This window comes from Rhipicephalus sanguineus, chromosome 1 (assembly GCF_013339695.2).
Source record: "Rhipicephalus sanguineus isolate Rsan-2018 chromosome 1, BIME_Rsan_1.4, whole genome shotgun sequence".
Classification (NCBI taxonomy): Eukaryota; Metazoa; Arthropoda; class Arachnida; order Ixodida; family Ixodidae; genus Rhipicephalus; species Rhipicephalus sanguineus.
Window position 1 is genome coordinate 158,288,790 of NC_051176.1, and position 18,670 is coordinate 158,307,459.

The window sequence follows — 18,670 nt, forward strand, 5'->3', positions numbered from 1 at the left end:
AAGAGCAAAACGATTTTTCTCGCATTAGTAAAGTAGTCTTCCACGATACCAAAAACACCACGCTTGCTGCGAGAAGACGCTTAATAAGCGAGAAAACGTGCAAAAAGAGAATACAGGTGGCGACGCCACCTTGGAATTCCCGCACCATTTGCCATGACGTCACATATTTTTGACGGCGCCTGCTTGGGCCTACGTAGTTCCTAATCGGTTAAATCGAAGTACATTGTCCTGTGAGGGGGCCAGAGACTTGACATAACGAGTTTGTGGAAATTTCGTCGAGCCAGTGGCACCAAAATATGTTAAACGCTCTTTGAAACCTTTTACGTCACGAATTACAAATTTTGGCACGAAATTTAAAAATGAAACTTTGAACTTGGTTTTCTGCTCTAATAATAAACCTATGGTGGTGAAATAGACTACACAGGAGTTCTCCGAGCACACTTTATCAATCTAAACCAATTCATTGTTTCTCTTTAGTGTCCCTTTAAAAGTCTTTAGCAGTGTGCATGTAGTTGCTCCAAAGTGCTCCAAAATGCATATTTAGGTGCTCCAAACTGCTCCAAAATTAACATTTTCCTGCTCCAAAAATAGCTTTAAATCTCACTTCCGTGAGTGGCACCACTAAGGGCTCGATTGGGTGTTTTTGTTGTCCCCGCATAACAGGTAACAAGCATGAGTAGTACTTAGCCTCTTGACTACCAGTGTCCACATTCGTGGACGTGGCTTCTTGAGCAAACTACACTGAAGTAAACTGCTCAGTGTCTGAAAAACTCCCACCTTTTTAGCGCAGTGTGTTCTTTACTGAGCAGCAGAAGTCAAGTTTAGTGGCTGGTGAACGCAAAAGAAATAAACAAGGCCTAAGTTTTGATAAGTTTTGCAATAATGTATTTTTCATATAAATTAGTGTGACCATAATTTATGCCATGAACCTTTGTGAATCAGCTCAAAACATTTTGAAGCACTGAAAGCCAGCATTTGCATTTATCAGGGTGTTCAAAGCAAGTATGCATTCTCCAAATGTTCAAACAATGGCCAGTCTGGCCTACATAAACTTTCCCCCAAGTAAAAGGGATCTGATAGACAACCCCCTCGACAGAAGACACAAATGACAGGTCATGTTTCACGGTGCAGTTTCAGTGCTTACTGTTTGCTTTTTTTTCGCAAGATAGCATTTTTGTGCAAATGCCCTTTAGCCCGTTTTTGGCAAAGAAAATGAAAACGTTCACATTGCACCACACTGCCGCTTTCTTAAAATGGTGGGACACATTTTGAACATAGCTGATCATGGCAAACAGCTTGTTGTTGATACTCCTTCATCCTGCCAGCTTTAATTTGCCACCAGCTCTTACACCTTCCAGTACTCTTTCACTTGTTGCCGCTGTGAATGCATCAGGGTAACCTGACTGTCAGTTTTTTCGCCTGTTTATGCATGCTACACATCATCAGGTATGCAGGCATGATTTAGAAATAGCAGAATGGACACAGGAGATTGTGGTACTGTTTTTGACCAGCTTAGAATAGCTAGGCTGATAGCCAAGTAAATCTTTTGTTGATCTTGGGCTTGTACTGCCAGCATATTATAGTAGGGAAAAACACCAAAATTAGCTTCAGGTGCTATAAGGTGTTGTTCTTGGGGTCTCACACATGAATAAGTCCCTATACTTGTTCTCTGAACACTTTGTACAGTTCACATCTTTTTCGTTTGTCTACTTCTTAGTGTGCTAATCATTTTAAGTTGTGCCTCCCTGAAGTTCTGCAGAAAGACACATTTAAGTGCTTGCTATTACTGGTCGTAGACCCCTGCATTTCAGTATTGGTGCAGTGCATCAAGACATATCGCATGGCCATACAATCAAAAGCAAGTGTTATATAAGATTTTTTGGATCTAAGGGAGCAAAAACAGCCTGGTCTCTGGTACATGAGAAAATGGATATTAACGCGATAGCGTTAGAGACCTCGTGTCGCCGAAATTTCGGTGTTGGCATCGGTGACAGTGTCGTTGGTTGTGAGTGAAAAATCGTCCATGACCGAAAAATCGAGAAAGATGCAAATAAAATAAACAATAAAAATCTTCAGTCCCATTGAGGATCGAACCTGAGCCGTTTGCGTGGCAAGCAGGTGTACTACCACGAAGCCACGATGTTACTTGCAGCTGCTTCGTAAAAAACACTACATAAGTGCCATGTAGTGGAAGGAGTCTCTAGATGGCTCTAGGTGACACTTTACTGCATCAACTGTTTCAGTGCGATTTTCGTCTGTGAAAAACTTTGAAGTACACAGGCATGTGAAGACCAACTTTACACCTTTCGCACTCCCATCGGCTTTCGGACTTCTTGCCGTGTGCCTTGCAAACTAAGCACAGCCTTGAGTGATTCTTTATTTTGTTCGGCAGGTGTCATGACGAAACTGAGCCCATTCGGCGATTTGTAGGCGCATTGGTGAGGCCATCAAACTATGTTTTTTGCATGATGCCATGCTTCGAAAAAGCCAGTATAGTGCACCCATCGCCGCTAAAAACACAACTTGCAAACAGCTCCAACAATGGACAACTATGTCCATCTAGCGGAAAACATATCAAACAGCAAACATTAGATAATGTGCTGCCATCTGTGGGACATTGTGAAAAACGTCTAGACTACAGAAGTGGCCACACTGCGCAGTTTGCTCATCTATGAGTGCCGGCGGGACATTCATGTCAAGTAATCGCTCTCATGTCAGGGTTGTCTTGGCGACGCTGACGCTTGGCCTCCGCTTCTCGAGCTCTAAGTTCTGCGTCATTTTGGCGTCGTTGACGCCTGTGATCGGCTTCCCGCGCTCGTAGTTGGGGATCCATATCACGGCGACGACGCTTCATTTCAGCTTCTCTGGCTCTCAGCAAGGCATCTTTATGGCGTTGTTGGCGTTTGACCTCCGCTTTCCTGGCCTGACCATGTCATGCGTGCACGCGTTTGTCTGTGTACGCGTGCATGTATGTGTGTAACAACACACATTAATAAGTATGCACTTAGTGGTTGAAGTGCGCACTAGGGGCCGGATTTTGCTATCGCATTCAACTCTTAAAGGCAAAGCTTAAGGGTCCCCCAATTTTTTCTTAATCACAGTGCTTCCTGCCACAACTACTACAACTTTTCTCCAACTCCAACGTTTCTACTCCAACTACTGGATTTGGCTTCTGTTGAATTCACCCTCTTCCCAAAATAACTCAGCTGAAAAGTCACTGCTGAAGTGAAGTTCAAAGAACAGAAGTTGCTCAGTTTACTTTGTAAAGACCTTCAAAACAAGTTCCAAAAGTTGCAGGAGTACTGCACTGTTATGATTACACTCAAGGGGACGATTTCAAAGGTGATTGCGTTTAAATGTAGACAAATTACTTTCTTGAAAACAGAACCAGTTTCTACTTTTTGGTGACATGTTATAATTGTGTGTTGCTGCATTTATAAAGATTTGAGCATTGCTGGGTGCACACTCTACTGTGTTTGTATGCAGTAACAAGGACATGAACTGCACTTAAGTCATTATTGTAATGCATGTGCTACATAGTGTAAATGCACATACATTCATTCACGGCATGACTGGTGCCTGCTGCGATATTAGCTGGAAAACAAAGCAAAACACCTTGAAATGAGAGTTGCATGCTTTTTACCGAAAGCTAAGCATTTTCAGCTTTGCTTGTTGCCCTCATGAATTGAAGGCTCTCACTATGACTGCTCATGCCTAATAATATACACAGATACTTAAAGGGGTACTGACACGAATATTTTCAGTTGTCGTTTTTTTTTTTTTTTTTCATCAAATGAAAGGTCAAGCCCTCAAGAGCCTAGAAAAGGTAGTGCTAAGCGTGAGTGCGCCCTGAAAAAGTAATTACAGTATGTTTTTAAAAGCTAGTTTCCATTCCTACTGTACCCTGACGTCGCAACACGGTATGAGCTTCTCGTCACGTGCTCGCACTATATGTAGTGACATTTTCACGGCCGCACCGTGGCTCCGTTGGTGATGCACAAGCAGCTATTTTGGAAGTTTTGATGATGCTCAAGTGGCCACCTTGGAAGTTTTGGTACCTAACATCATCACAACTAGCCAGACTGCTGCGTTAAATCACCAGAATTTGTACTGTAGCCTGGCGTCAAGCTAGTGTCGATGTCAGTACATGCGCCATGGAAAAATTGACTAATATCAAATTAAAATATCTTATCAGCATTTGCTGAGCTCAGCGCTGTCTCTGCATACAGGAGATTTGTATGGCAGAGTAAACTCGCCTTCGACAAAGGTGTCAGTACCCCTTTAAGAAAGTTTATACCTGCGTTGAAGTTGATTTTCAGAGTAAGATTCGTGGTGCATTTCCAATTACTGCTGCAGTTCATATAAATACCTTGATAACATACTGTAATGCATATGCTATATCAACCAGAGTTTCATAACAGTACACTAGAAGGAAATCTGGTGCTAGTATCTATGGGAGCTGCATTGCATGGAGCTTCACCCAGCATAGGAATGATTGGTAGTACATGGATTTGCCTGAGCTGCATCCTTTCGGCCTCGTGTGGCTCCGTGTGGCCTGCAGTTACTTTGTCACAAGACGAAGTTCAGCAAAAGTTCAGCAGTCCCACTTCACCCCATTGCCCCTTTTAGGCTGACCAATTCAAATCAGCTCACAAGGTTAAAAACAAGCCATTCCTTTATCCGAAACAGGAGCCAAAATACAACAATAAACAAAGCTACAAGTGCATTCGAAGCCTCAAGCACTATGTACTACCCATCTCTCCCATAGTGGTTGAACAATCGCAGTGCCATAGTTCCCACTATTAAAGATTGTAGGAAACTCTATGATATCAGCCTCAACTCTAATGTCTCAAATATGCTCCAGCAGGAAAGTTTTTTTTTGTCTTCTGTCCTTTGCCTGTGGAAACAGTAACATTGAGGAAGTTTAGTACCACTTTTCATCTCTTCAGCAAGTTCAGCAAGCCTTCCTTGCCAAATGCAAATAGCCTGCATAAAATCATTGTTATACAAATTCATGGCCAAGACAGCTGAGCTGTTACTGCAAAACCCGGCATCCCAACATACTTCAAGCTCTTGAGCAGCTAAAGGACTGTTCAGAAAAATTTTATACGTAGCTGTCACAAATAATGTCCAGTAATCAGAGGTTCTGAACTTGTACACTTATCTAATATCCCCTCACTTCCTTCTAAAAAATAAATAATAATGGAATTATAAGTGTTAGAAAAAAGCTTACATATAACTTTTTTGCAGTTCATGCATCAGCAGCAAAAAAATGGCTTTATCTCTCTTTCTCTCTCTCTCTCTTTTTTTTTTTTACATAACCATGCAATAATATGAACACCCAATAGCTAACATCCTTTCAAAATTTCCGTGTTCCCTGCTGCAGTGCTCCCTGCCGATGCATCGACTCGTCGTGGTTTCCCTGGTGCGTGTGCATGTGTGTGCGGTGTGCTGCTGTGTGGACATGGGAAACCTCACTGCCTTCTTTAAATATAGCATATTGCCACAATGAGATGGCAGTCATTTTGCACCTTCTTTATGCAGCATGTCAATTCCACAGTGGGGATGCAGTTTCTTGTGTGCAGTGCCTTGTGCCATGATGCTTTGCTGAATGCTTGCTTGTTTGCAGACTGCGCTCTGCACTGCATGTACTGCCTGTGTTTCTGCTGTGCATTTGTATAGTGAGGCGTCTCAGTGCCTGTGCCATTTTTTACAGCCTCTCTTGGCTATGCATGCGGTGCATGAGCACATGTTTCTTGCTTAGTGCTAAGGGCCTTATTCTGAAACTCACCTTACCTCATTGAGGGGGCCTCAGCTGCTTGAGGACACCATATCACGTATTCTAGAGCACTGCTCACTGAGGTTCCCTGACCGAGGTCTTTCTTGGTGTTCCCTCAAGTTAATGTAGTGCTGGGAAACCATTCCTTACCTCTCTCTTTACACTGAAAGGGTGCTTACCTGCAGTACTTTGCAAAACTGTTCGGTCTGCCAACAGAATAGACGTGCCACTTGGGAAGAAAAAAGCCTACTGCACTGCGATGGCCGACAGCAATGTTGAGGGTTTCATTGAACTCGCGTTAGAAGCAAGTGATGTCGTGTACGGCGACGTGTACCGCTATCCAAAACTTTCAGCAGTAAATCTGGGGGATTGGTTGAACCCTCTGGAACTGTATGGCGAGGAAGAACTTCGGGCGAGATATTGTTTCTTGAAGCTGTATATTGTGCACATACCGAAAGAGCTGTGTCTCATCAAAATTAATCATAAAAGAGGAAAGCCTCTCCAAATCTGTGTTAAAGCTTCTCATCACTCTCCGATTCTTCGCAACCGGTGCAATGCAGTGTGCTGTTGGTGACCTCGTGAACGTGTTGTAACCGTACGTAAGCAGCAGCATCTGTGTGAGGCTGTTCCCCAAATATGCACATCCAGCCTATTGTTCGCGATGACTATTCGATTTTCACTATTTCACCAGTGCCACTAATTGGCCGGTGCCATTGGGGACCAGTAACATAGGTTGCTGGTCCACGGTACTCCTTAGGCACTGTATTTTGCTGATGTCACTAGTGCCATAGCGAGGTGTGTAAGTGACGGGCGCTAGCGTGCCCGCCGCCGACATCAACGTGATCCTCTTTTCTAAAAAAAAAAGTTAGGGCTCGAAGGAGCCGCAATGTTAATTTTGAAGCAATACTTTAAAAAAAAGTATTAAAAAATGTTGCCAAACGTGGGATTCGAACCAAAACCATATAGCACCACCGAGTTCTGAACTGCACGTTAGCCTACTGCACCACCAAAACCAAACAGCACAAGCACTTAACCAACGCACTTGTACAATGACTGCTGCACTGTATGGAGTCCCCATTATTGTTGACTTTTCGGGAGTCATTTGCTGCATAGATTACACCCACGTACAAATCATTCCCCGAGAAGACAACACAGATGTGTACTGAAATAGAAAAGGCTTGTTCTCCAAACGACCGTCTTCTTTTTGCATTCTGGAAAAGGTGAAAGTTAAATAAAGTGGAAAAAGCTATATGCCTATCTTGCGAAAGAGAACTGTATACGTTATCATTTGTCGGTACTTATAAAAAATATTAAATTTTCTTGCTTGAAAGTGAACGTTTATTATTACACAGCTACCCTCAAAGCCAGACTTGTGAAATTCGCACGTTATCTTACTAAGGCGGCCCTTTGGACAGGAGGGTTGAAGGAAACTTTTTAGGAAGGAGCTCCTTAAGGTTAGGAGGCATGAAGGGCTCCTCACGTAAGGTAAGGAAATTGTCTGAAGTGAAGAGCGTTTCAGAATAAGGCCCTAAATGAATGTAATGCCTTTCTTGCCAGCTGCTTTAATTTTAATGAGCTATGTGTGCATGCAAGCTTGTCCAAGTCTTTGACAGCCTGAGGAGGGGCAGAAGAGATTCCTCATGTAGGCTATTGTCTGTGAAATGTCTGCCGACTGTTTTCAACTCTTCTCTATAGTATGCCACATCGCTGCAATGCAAGTTAGCTATGGTAGCTGTGAAGAGTCACATGGAGATGTTCATTCTCACAGGGCTGGGGACAATAGATACTGTAGAGGGTGTGTGTGTGTGTTTTTCTTTAAGAAATTACCGATTTTTTTTACAAAAATGTGAAATTCGGGCGCCTGTTGTCTTCACACACAAAATCTAAATCGAGGTGGGAAAACTTCGCCACACCTAAAGTTACATTGAAATGATTAAGTAATAAAAACTTCTTAATTATGAACTCGAGAGCAGTTGCTTATATTGAGAAGTTGTAGGACATGACAGTTTATGGCATACCCGCCTTTTAGAAATCCCCAAAAACAAACATAATTTGAGGTATAGTAACCATGGAAATTCAAGGTCCTGATCCAGGTGATACTAAAACTGAGCACGCTGGGTGTGCAGGCAGTGCGGCAGCTGTGTTATGTCAGACCAAAATTTCGTGTGACAAACTTCAAAAAAAGGCGTGTGAAAGCAGAATCTGATCAGGGAAAACGGCAGTTCATCTGAAATACACTAGTGGACTGCATATTCTTGGCGTGGGATGTTCTGATGTGTTGTGCATTGTACTTCAGAAAACGCTAATGTTCCATTACACATAACATTGGGGAGATTTGTGTCATAACTTTGTCATGCAAGTTTAGGTGCTTGTAAAATTTCATTTCATCATTCTTCACATGCGCTGCAAATACTTATTAACATGAATTCTCAGAATGCATGGAATCCACGTGCATTATTTTTATCGGTGCACTAGACTTAATTCAACCTTTAGGAGACCTACAAAATTGGTCTAATTAAGCAAGAGGCAGAAAACACAATTAAATGCATCACGTACTCATTTGGCAGTGTAGGCTCAAATTACAATATGTCCCCAACTCAAACAAACACGCACATTTTATATGCCCAAAGTAGAAAATGAACATAATGGAACTATGAAGCACGTGACTAGGTACATAGACATTGAACATTCATCAATTTTTTAATCATGAAAAAAGTATCTTTCTGATTCCAGCAATAAGAAAAAGCTGAAATCAGTGAACTTTGGAGAGCGAAGTATATTCTCCTTATGGTCAGTAGTGCTTTTGATGTCTTCCTTTTGATGGCTTGCATTTATGGAATGACTCTTAGCGTTTAGATCATGGCCCATGTCTATATCATGGCCCATGTCAGAGTAATCACATTGCTAGCCCATTTGGTGATGCATGGTATTTTTTGGAATGCCGAGAACACTTGATGTGGCTTGATGCGACTAGTTGCACAAGTAAAATAACTGTTTCTAAATGCACTCATAATGAAAGTGAAAGCAGTGTGTCATCATTGTCATGCTGCATGGACTTGCCATCCACAATTCCCAGCTTGTGATGGCATTGGCCAGTATGCCTTTGACTAGTTTGTTGTGATTGCAGTTTTGGTTCTGGTTTTACATTGGATTGCACTGCTGGAGTTATCTTCTGGTGAACATTTGTGGGAAAGAAATGCATGCATTAGAATATGATGAATGCTCACATTAAAATTGGAGCGTTGCGAACATCAAACAGTTTGGGAAAAAACAAGTCTTCGTTATAACAGCACACTTGGTTACACGACAATTGGTTCTACTCTCGAACAGTACGAACAAAAAAAAAAGAATAAAAAAGAATTAGCCTATACAGTAGACTCCTGTTCAACGAAAGCTGAAGGGACCAGGAAAATATGTTTCATTTAACAGGAGTTTCGTTTACTGGGAGATGAAAAGGGGTGCAGAATTCAAGCACAAAACCAATCATGTTAGAGGCAGTTGTTCCATTTAAGCAGCAATTTCATTTAAGAGATTTTCGTTTATTGAGAGTCTACTGTAGGTTCGTTCCAGTCCGGTATTCTTGAATTTTAAGGTCATGATCGGATCTTCTGAACAGATAATGCGGTGGTTTAAGGTAAGTATCTTTATTAATGCAGTCTTTTTTATTGTATATCTTAAATAACAATTTCAAATGCAATTTTCTTCTGCGAGAGGAGAGCGCTTCCCATCCCAGCTCGTTTTTCATTTCAGTACAGCATAGTCGAGCATCCGCGGCTGCTTTGGGAGGCAGTGAACCCACCGGTTTTTTTTTTTTTAAGAGGTAGAGGAGTACAGCGACCTGGCGCTTGGTTGTTTTTGGGTACTCATCTCGAAAGGTGGCCCCATAAGGTTCTGTAAAGGCCACTTGGGGCACCTTAACCCACCACAGCCTTGGTGAAATAGTCAAGCATCTGCCGCTGCTTTGGGAGGCAGTGAATTGCTGCCGCCAGGTACCTACTGATAAAATAGGTACAAGCGTACTTCCGACCTGGTGCTCGGCAGAACAACGTTCACAGTCGCTTGGGAGGGCACCCATCCTGTGGGAAATTGGCACTATGGGACCGCCAGACCTAAAAATTAGGTCACTCTTTTTTTATTATTTTTTTTTTCGGTCATATCAGAGCCTGAAAGGCATCTTAGAGTGTGATGGTGTGAAGCATATCGAAAATCTGAAGGGGCCACTGTCATAGCACAGTGCGGCTGATGCGGCAATGTCTTTGCGGATAAGCACCAGAAATACACGGAGGAATGACGGCGGCAAACGCGCCAGTACAACTTAATTGCTGACAACTTTTTTGATAAGCATCTTCAGCTAACTGCTCAGTAGTGCATGTAACGTGCGCCGCCGCCGTTCATGCTGCCTCTTTGTGCAAGACTGCTAAGTGTGCCGCACAGACACGTTGCCTTCACGAATGTAAGCAGCTCGCCATTGCCGTACCCGTGTGCGTTCAAGAACGGAATGGGCATCGTGAACATTTCCATGGCAAACGCGTACGTACGGCACAGCAAGTGCCCGGAAAGTGACGACGTCAGCTTAGTTGGCGATTTGCTGCACACATCTAGGAACGATCAGCTTCAGGCAGCAGCAAATGCTGCGTATCGGTAGATTCGGCTGATTCGGTGATGTATGTGCGCATCGTTTACGAGCACACACGCATCGGAAAGCTGGAAGCCAGATAAGTCGTCCGTTCTTGCGCCACAGTCTTTATGTTCCGCGGAATTGTTTCCTAGCGCTCCATCCGAGAGAGCCCTGATCTATTCCGCGCTTTGCTGGTATCAGCGGCGCTCATCACGAGATGCAAATTTGCAGTTGACACGTTCTTAAGCAGGGTTCATGGCCAATGCCAAATATATTCACGAGAGCCTGGGCGCACCAAAATGTCTGATAAGTATACTGGAAGGCATTAAAGAGATTTGAGCGCTTGAGCGGAATGAAAAAAAGCGTGAATTCGTTTCTTCGGACGATTTTGTGGTCCCCAGGGAGTCCAAAAAATTGGATGTTGGCTGTATTTATCTTCCAGGAGGTCGAATACTTTGAATTGTCAAATTCCGGTGCGAATCGAATAGCAAACATTATTAGAAAAATATTCGAAAGTTCGAATATTTTGACACCCCTAATCAAAATCTTTGTGTCACAAATCAAAAATTGGCTATTTCGAGAGCAGATTACGGGTGTTCATCAAATTCACTGCATTTAAGTGCCGCAAATTCGATTGCTGCTGCTATTGGAACCACTGCTGGAGTCACCATTAGAATCGAATGCATATAAGATGACCAGCGATGCTCAATTTATCTGGCAAAGATACAGTTTATGATAAAATAACGAAACCTTGGTCCTTTGGAAATTTATAGTGAAAGGTTGTCCAGCCAAGATTTGTTTAAAAACTAAAACCCAGCATTTACATGCCAATTCAACCTTTTTTTCTTCAGTGATGACTTCCATTTTTCCCTGTAAATTGGTTTACCCAGTGAGAGGGATTTGTGTCAAAGATCTTTACCTTTATATCCCTTAGATATGTATGGTCACCGGCTGCGACCTTCAGTCAAGGTCGAATAACGGAAGCCTGCTGTATCAGTATGTAATCCCATCTTCATTGTGTATATAATGTGCATTATATACGGCATATTTTTGTCAGGTGCAGCCTCATTGTAACAAAATAGGCTGTTTGCTTTATTCGGTTTTGTTTGTTGACTATTATGCACGTATGTGTACTGACACAGTTTGGATTGTTTAACATGAACTGTGCAGAACCAGTGTTATCAATGTGTGTAGAGACAGAGTGTTATGCATGATTTTTTCCTCTCTCTTTTTTTTTTTTTTCTCCATTGCGGTGCCCTTGCAGCAAGGTGGCAGTGGTGCTGGCTCGGAGAGTGGAGGCAGCGGGGCTGATTCAATGACTGGCGAGCCTAATGTCAGTGGGCGCAGTAGCGCCTATGGTGACAATGCATTGCCTGAAGGTGGCCTGGCACGTTCAGAGACGAGCTCAGTCGGGCTTCCTCCCACACTACCTCAGGAGGACCCTGACACTGCTTGGGGCCTTCATGCCCTGCGTTGTGCCTTACTTGACCGAATGCTACGTTTTCTGCCGCAGTTACGCAGTGTGGGTGGAGTACGGGCCATACCATTCATGCAGGTCAGTGGTCACAGTCTTCAGCCCTGTTAATGTTCACGAAGAAAAAAGACCCTAGTAAGCCAGTATGTCATAATGCAGACCAAGCATCATGTAACTGTGTGCTTAGGCTGATAAATTCTTAGTGCACTCATGTAGAACTCAATATGGTGCTTCAAGTGCTTGCTTGAGGGAGCTATTTCTGACATTTAACGTTCTGGCTTTTGTGTGGGTGTGGGTTGCACAGAGCTAGGTTTTGGGCATTTCTTCTTATATAGTCGAACACACTTATACAATATTCAAGCACCATGAAAATATCATTATTGTAGGCAATGATTGTTATAACAATGTCCCACATAAAAGCCTAGAGGGGGAGGGGCCCTGGCAGAGCTGCTGTTACTTTAATGGCAATGTGGCCAGTGCCCCTCCCCTCTTTTTGAGTGCGGATTGTGTTCACTCGTTTAACTAAGAAAGCATACCTTGCTTTATGCGTGACACCAGACTCCCAGCTTTACCTGCTATGTTTCACTGACCCTACTGTCAACCGACATACTCCCGTCCCATACATCATGTCGCAGCAGTCTTTTCAATGTCCATTGCTATCTCGCTTGCCCCTGCAGACTTGGAACCTACCATCGATTAACTGCAAGATAGGGTGCGGCTGCTCTCCACCTACCTACTGTACACTTGCCACCACCCACCCCCCTCCCAAACATAAGCCCTTCACTTTCCCTCTTTTTCTGATTATCATCGTCATCGTAGTGGTAGAGCATCAGCTTCATGCAAGAGGTCTGCGGTTCGAATCCCGGTGCCGGACAATTCCCAACCGGTTTAAAAAAAAACCGCATGATGATGGAATTGTGTAAAAAGGCCTGGGTGCAGCCTCACTGGCGACCACAGCCAGCAATGCACTCCCTCACCAGAGCAAGATTGGCCACCCTGGTGTAGTACTTGGCCACTACCTCCCACATGAATACTTTTTCTGATACTTATTAGTAATTTGTCCAATGGAATCCAATGCACTGTTAGCATGGTGTTAGCACGTTATCGCAGATGACGATATTTGCTGTGCAGTTTAATCCCTTTATAAGAGACACTGATGTAAGAGACAAAGGGGTATAAGAGACACCAGTGGGTCTACATCAAAATAGGGGTTGGTCAGAAAAATGAGAACATGGTACCCTGCTTATAAGAGACACCTCGTATAAGGGACAACAACTGCTCCCTGGTGTGCATATCTTATAATGGGCTTCATTTGTATAACCAGATGTAGTAGAACCTTGTTCATATTTTCTTAGAAAAGCTTACTATACAGGAAAATGTCAAATCCAAATTCACTAATCGTGCAGTTTTGCTTGATAAGTGAAGCTCTGATAGAGATATCAAAGAATTTTATTGTTGCACGAAGCTTTTAGCCTTGTAGCTCACTCGATGACTGTGAGCACAAGCCGTCACGATGCTGGGAGTAGAAGCATGCGTGCTGTCCTTTGCTTTAATATTTAAAATATAGTGCATCTCCAGGCGGATCACATAACAAGCATATATAATACAGGGTGTTCATTAAAACCGCCATTTTCTTGGCTTGCCCAAAGCGCGCATGATCTTCAACATATGGCACGCTGCCGTGCTAGCCATGTTGTGCTCAACCACATGAATTATCGTTCATATTACTTCGAACATTTACTGTGCACAGACACATGCACATCAAGGGCATTGGCGTCGCACCAACATATCACATAAGTCGACGTCCGATTTCCCGGACCCTCAAGGGACCGCGAAAACGTCCGGAAAATCGGGCAGTCCGGAAAAACGAATGCACGTGAAAACGCACATTTTTGGTAGGTATTTTTCGCTGACGGAGAGGGTCACAGCCGGAGTACAGGATTCCCATAGCAATTCAGCCAATGCATTGTTTAGGTGGCTCTGAAAAGAGCCGTTTATAAAAAAAAAATACGACGTGGCCGGCACTACCTCATAGGTCAGCACTTGGGCGCAAAGAAGTCGCTTATTTTCTTTTGCACGGTCCGCTTGCCCGCGATTATGTCTGCCTCAATTTCAGTCAACGTCATGTTGCCGCTGTACACCAATGACAGTGTCATCAGTGCTCGCGTCAACTCCGTGTTCGTTGGCTGTGTAGGAGCTGGCTCTTCGTTCTCGGTGTCGGAGTCATCGGAATCCTCCGTAACTTGATGAATGATTTCGTCATCGGTCAACTCCGCACATAGCTCGAGGTCTTTGTCAGCGTCGGCGAAGCCCTCAAGGGTTATCTCGGCTGGAATCAACACGCCGCCAGCGCGCAGATCGTCGAAGGCAACGTCCGCGGATGGCAGTTCGTCATCGTGAGCCTACGAGGTGGCTTTGTGCGCTTCGAAGGCGCGGACGAAGACGAAGGAGCAGTCGGTGCCATTGCTGTAAACGGCGAATCCGCTCGACGAAAAGCGCAGCACGAAACAGCTAGGAACTCGGTGGATGCTGAAGGTCGGGAAACGTGATCACTGAAGGTAGCGCGCAGCAGCAAACGATCAACCGCAGACACGACCGCAGAGCTGGCACAGCTGACAAAACAACACGTGAACGAACACAGTGAGGTTTGGCTTGGCTAAGCTACGGCTGGCAACGGATTGACACGTGCGGTTTGGAGGTTACGGCAGCCGCGGCGCGGTGCGGCGTTGCTGCTGATGCGAGTATGGTGGGGTCGGTGGGGTGGTGGGTTCAAGGATATGAAAACGAAAACAACCAAAATGGCGGCGTCGGTGGTGACTTTGGGTCGGCGGTTAACAGTAAAAAGTCCGGGAAATCGGATGGCGAAGGCTATAAGCGTCCGGAATTTCGGACTTTTTAATACATTGACTATACGGGGAACTTGACGGTGCCACAGATGAGTCCGGGAAATCAGGCATGTCCGGAATTTCGGGCGTCCGGGAAATCGGACGTCGACTGTAACCATTCACCATCCTGTTGTGCGGTCCGAGCCAAGGGCCAAGGTCCTTGGCCAAGCGGGCTGCACCTGCTTTGTGCACACATTGACTGTCACACCTGGCTATGCAAGTGATGTGTGAAAGCAGCACTTATACCTCTGAAGTAAAATGGGACAAAAAATCATTTCATCTACATTGGGAGTATAGACCAGAATTTCCAGCGCTCGAAGGGGGCCGCCATGTTTGGCCGACCGAGGCGCCGCGGTGCGAGCATTTGCTTGGGGGCTGCTGAAACGCGCTGGCGTACAGCGCGGTGCACCACGTTTGTGGCTCTCAGTAGCGGGCGATGGCAGATTCGCGAGCGCTGCAGCCGCTCAGTCTTCTCTGAATGTCGGAACGTGCATCTTCTTTCATGCGACAACATTTTCGAACAGTGGAATTGTGCCAGGGAGCATGCCAAACATCGCGAGAACGTTCAGCAACATCGTCACGAAAGTTTGAATAGTTGCAGCGCCGTGCAGTTGTCCACTCTCTTTTTTTTTTTAGAACTGTATCATATCAAGAAACGTTTTAAGCTTACGCATTTGTGTATGATAACGGCGAGATGAAGCCTAGTAAGCTGTATCTTCTTTTTTTTTCTGAAAGGCAGCAGCGACAGATATTTTCGTGCCGCGCTACCGTCCGACTTTGTGCTGCACGATGGCTGTTTTGTGCTCTCTCGCAAAGTGCAACGGGATGAATTTAATTAGGCGATTATTTCAGTTTTTAACGCAGAACGCTGTAGCGGAGATTACGTGCGGCTTCTTCATTTACTGCGAAAGGATGGCCTGGCGTAGTGTCCGAAGCCTCTTGTAGCAAAGCTAGACGCAGCGCGCATGCCGGCCCCCAGCCTCTGTGTTCTTAAAGAGCAGTCTGCAAGAACACCCCGTCGCACAGGTGCTTTGAATCACTATCAAAACAGACGAAGATTACGTTTGAGTCCGATATTGATTGAGTTCGATCCTGACCAAGCGGCGCACACGCGTGCGCTTTCTGTCGCGACGTGCCTCGTTCATGATATACTTAACTGCAATTGAAGGATCGCCCCTGCAATGACAAGATCCCTGTCACACGGGCACTTTCGATCACAATTGAGCCGGATCAGGATTTATCGCCTCGACCTTCCTTTGCTGTCACAGTAAAAATTTGTTGTTATGAAACCACAGGTCGACATGCCTCGCGGCTGTGAGGTTCAAAATACGTATGTTCTATAGACATGAAGTTGTAAAAAGTGAAACAGTTCGTTACATCGAGGTTTACCTGCGCCTTTTTGAACAAATTTACAACCAAGGTGGCCGCATTTTGATTTCAGAAGCAAGATTAAACAACCGCTTGTTAAAATTTTTGTGCATGTTAATAACTGAAACTTGTTTCCTCTCGGCAGCTGCGGTGGCGCCTGTAAGTCTTCAGGCAAAATTAAGAGACATTTGTTAATTGGCTTCCCAGTGTGAGAAAATATCTGATGAATACTGTCTTTCTCATTTCAAGATTCGTCGTTGTCGTTCTAGTAATTCAGTTTATTATTTTTTTTGCATCCAGCAGGTGGTCCTGTTTTAACCCATACACTTGCAGTGCAGTCGTTTGAATAGGTAGAAAATATGGCCTCCTGAGCAAACGCACCAGCTCACTTATTACTTATCGAAATCAAGGGCCTTGAAAACGTCTAGAATACACGCTGCACAAACACAAGCCGCTCGTGTTCCCGTGAACGTCGCAGGTCTGTTGCATCAGCCGCTTCCTTTTTCTCTCGTTGTTCGGGCACCCAACGACGGCGCAGTGCCACCCGGACGAATTTTTATACATTGCACTGCCGTTCCTAGCACGCGGCAAGCAAGCAACTAAGACTGCAACTTTCTAACAGCTCTGAAAGCACTGACACAAGCGAACACGCGACGCAAGCGCGGCTATCGCCTCCCGCCATCAGCAGCCCCCGCCGTCGTCTGCACCACCAGGCGGCGCCTGGTGTCGAGAGTAGCGGCGCGGCTGACACTCGCGCTACGAGGCTAAGAAAAATCTGGTCTATATGAAAAACAGAAATCTAGAAAGTGCAGAAAGCGCATGATATCTAGTGGCTGGAAAGCGTATTATACGATCTTAGCTTGGCAAAGAACCAAATCTTGGTGCCAAATAATTGTGTTTTCCGAAGACTTAATAACAGCTGAATAAGAAGCATAACTGATTGTAGATGGACCAATTGGTACCTATCTAAGCGTGAAACTGCCTGTAAAAATGAGGAAAAATAGGTCTGTGCGTTCGTTTCTGTTTTCCCATTTTTGCGTGCTCTTTCACGCTCATGTATGTATTAGGTAATATTTTTTTGCTATTGGTCACGAATGTTGGCACTGGCAAAGTGTACGGAATGGGAATGTATCAACGAGATTCTTCTGTATTCCTATCGTGTCACACTGATGTCAATGCCTTACTTTTTTACCCGAACTGAGCGTCACACTTCTTAGTGCAATATATATAGCCGGTGACTTGCATAGAAAGCTGTTGTTTTTGTTAAAATATAGGAAGGGGTACATCATGAAATTCATAAACGATTTCAGTTTTTTGTACGGAGCTTTTACCTTTGGTTACTAGTCGAGCCCACATATAGCAGCCCCACTTAAAACGAAGTTTCACCTAAAACGAACGATGCCGCGTGACCATGGAAATATACGTTATTTCAGTGGCACAAAATCGCACTTACAAGGAACGTCTCTGACACCTGCTGATCGGTTACAGTGAATGGAGTCCCTGCATGCGTGCGATTTCACGATCCGTCCCGTGTGACAGCAGTTTTCACCCTTCCGCACGCATGCAGACTGAGTGGGAGCGGGCCCTAAATTTTCTGACACGTGAACAGCCAGCGCCACAATGCGATTCTCTGACCTCCGAGTCGTCTGTGCGCACAGGTCACTTTCCCAAGTTTTCTTACACGTGAGTTGTGCGTTTCATGGACCTATCAAGCAAGCTACCCGAACTACCCTCCTCCTTTATCGCAACTTCTTCACCTGTCTCCCGCAAGTCTGCTCTCCTCTCTTCCCTCTTTATCGCAACTCCTTCGCCTGTCTCCACCGCTCTGCGGCTTGACTTCAGAAGTTTCTTCTTCGATCTAGAAACAGGCCTGGAGCAGTTCCACATGTCCTTGCTTTTCTGTCACACGTGCGCATTTTGCTCGCTGTTGATGTGCGTGTGTGGTCAAGATGGCAACGGGAAGCCTGCCGCGCTAGCAGATGGCACAAAGCGAAAAGCGCTGGACATTGCTACTAAGCAAGTCATTCCAACCGAGCTCTCTCAAGGCGCTAAAAACTGCGAGTTGGTTAAGAAGTACGGCGTGTGCAAGTCAACGATATCGATGATCCTAAAAAACAAGGACAAGATAATCAGTGCCGACGCCAACTCGACGGACAGAAAGCGTCTGTGGAGGAGGGCCACCTACATGGACATGGAGGATGCACTACTGAAATGATTAGTCGACACGTGGGCTTGGAACATTCCGGTAAGTGGTCCTATGATACTGACCAAAGCGAAAGATTTCGCATTCCTGTTGGAATTTCCAGACTTCTGCCCAGGAAATGGCTGCCTACATCGGTTCAAGGTGCACCTGCGTAGTTTTCAATCGATTGTCGGTGAGACGGCCTCGGCAAGCGACGAAGACGTTGCCTCGTGGCTTGAAACAAATCGACATACTATTTGAACACTTTGCGGTCCGTTGTCGACCCCTGCCCGACAACGCAACATGGCCACAGCAGTCCGTGGTCCGGCACAGCTGGACAAGTTCTTTTGAGGTTGGTTCACAC

The 18,670-nt window shown here is 44.9% G+C and overlaps 1 protein-coding gene across 1 annotated transcript in view; it reads left to right on the top strand.

Moving 5' to 3' along the window:
* LOC119400896 (E3 ubiquitin-protein ligase UBR4) overlaps nucleotides 1-18,670 on the top strand; it is a gene marked incomplete at its 5' end in the record, with an annotated part of 438,348 nt that overhangs the window by 255,480 nt on the left and 164,198 nt on the right. Inside the window, 1 exon segment of the mRNA XM_037667804.1 lies at nucleotides 11,662-11,952. Coding sequence (XP_037523732.1) covers nucleotides 11,662-11,952 — 291 coding nt within the window.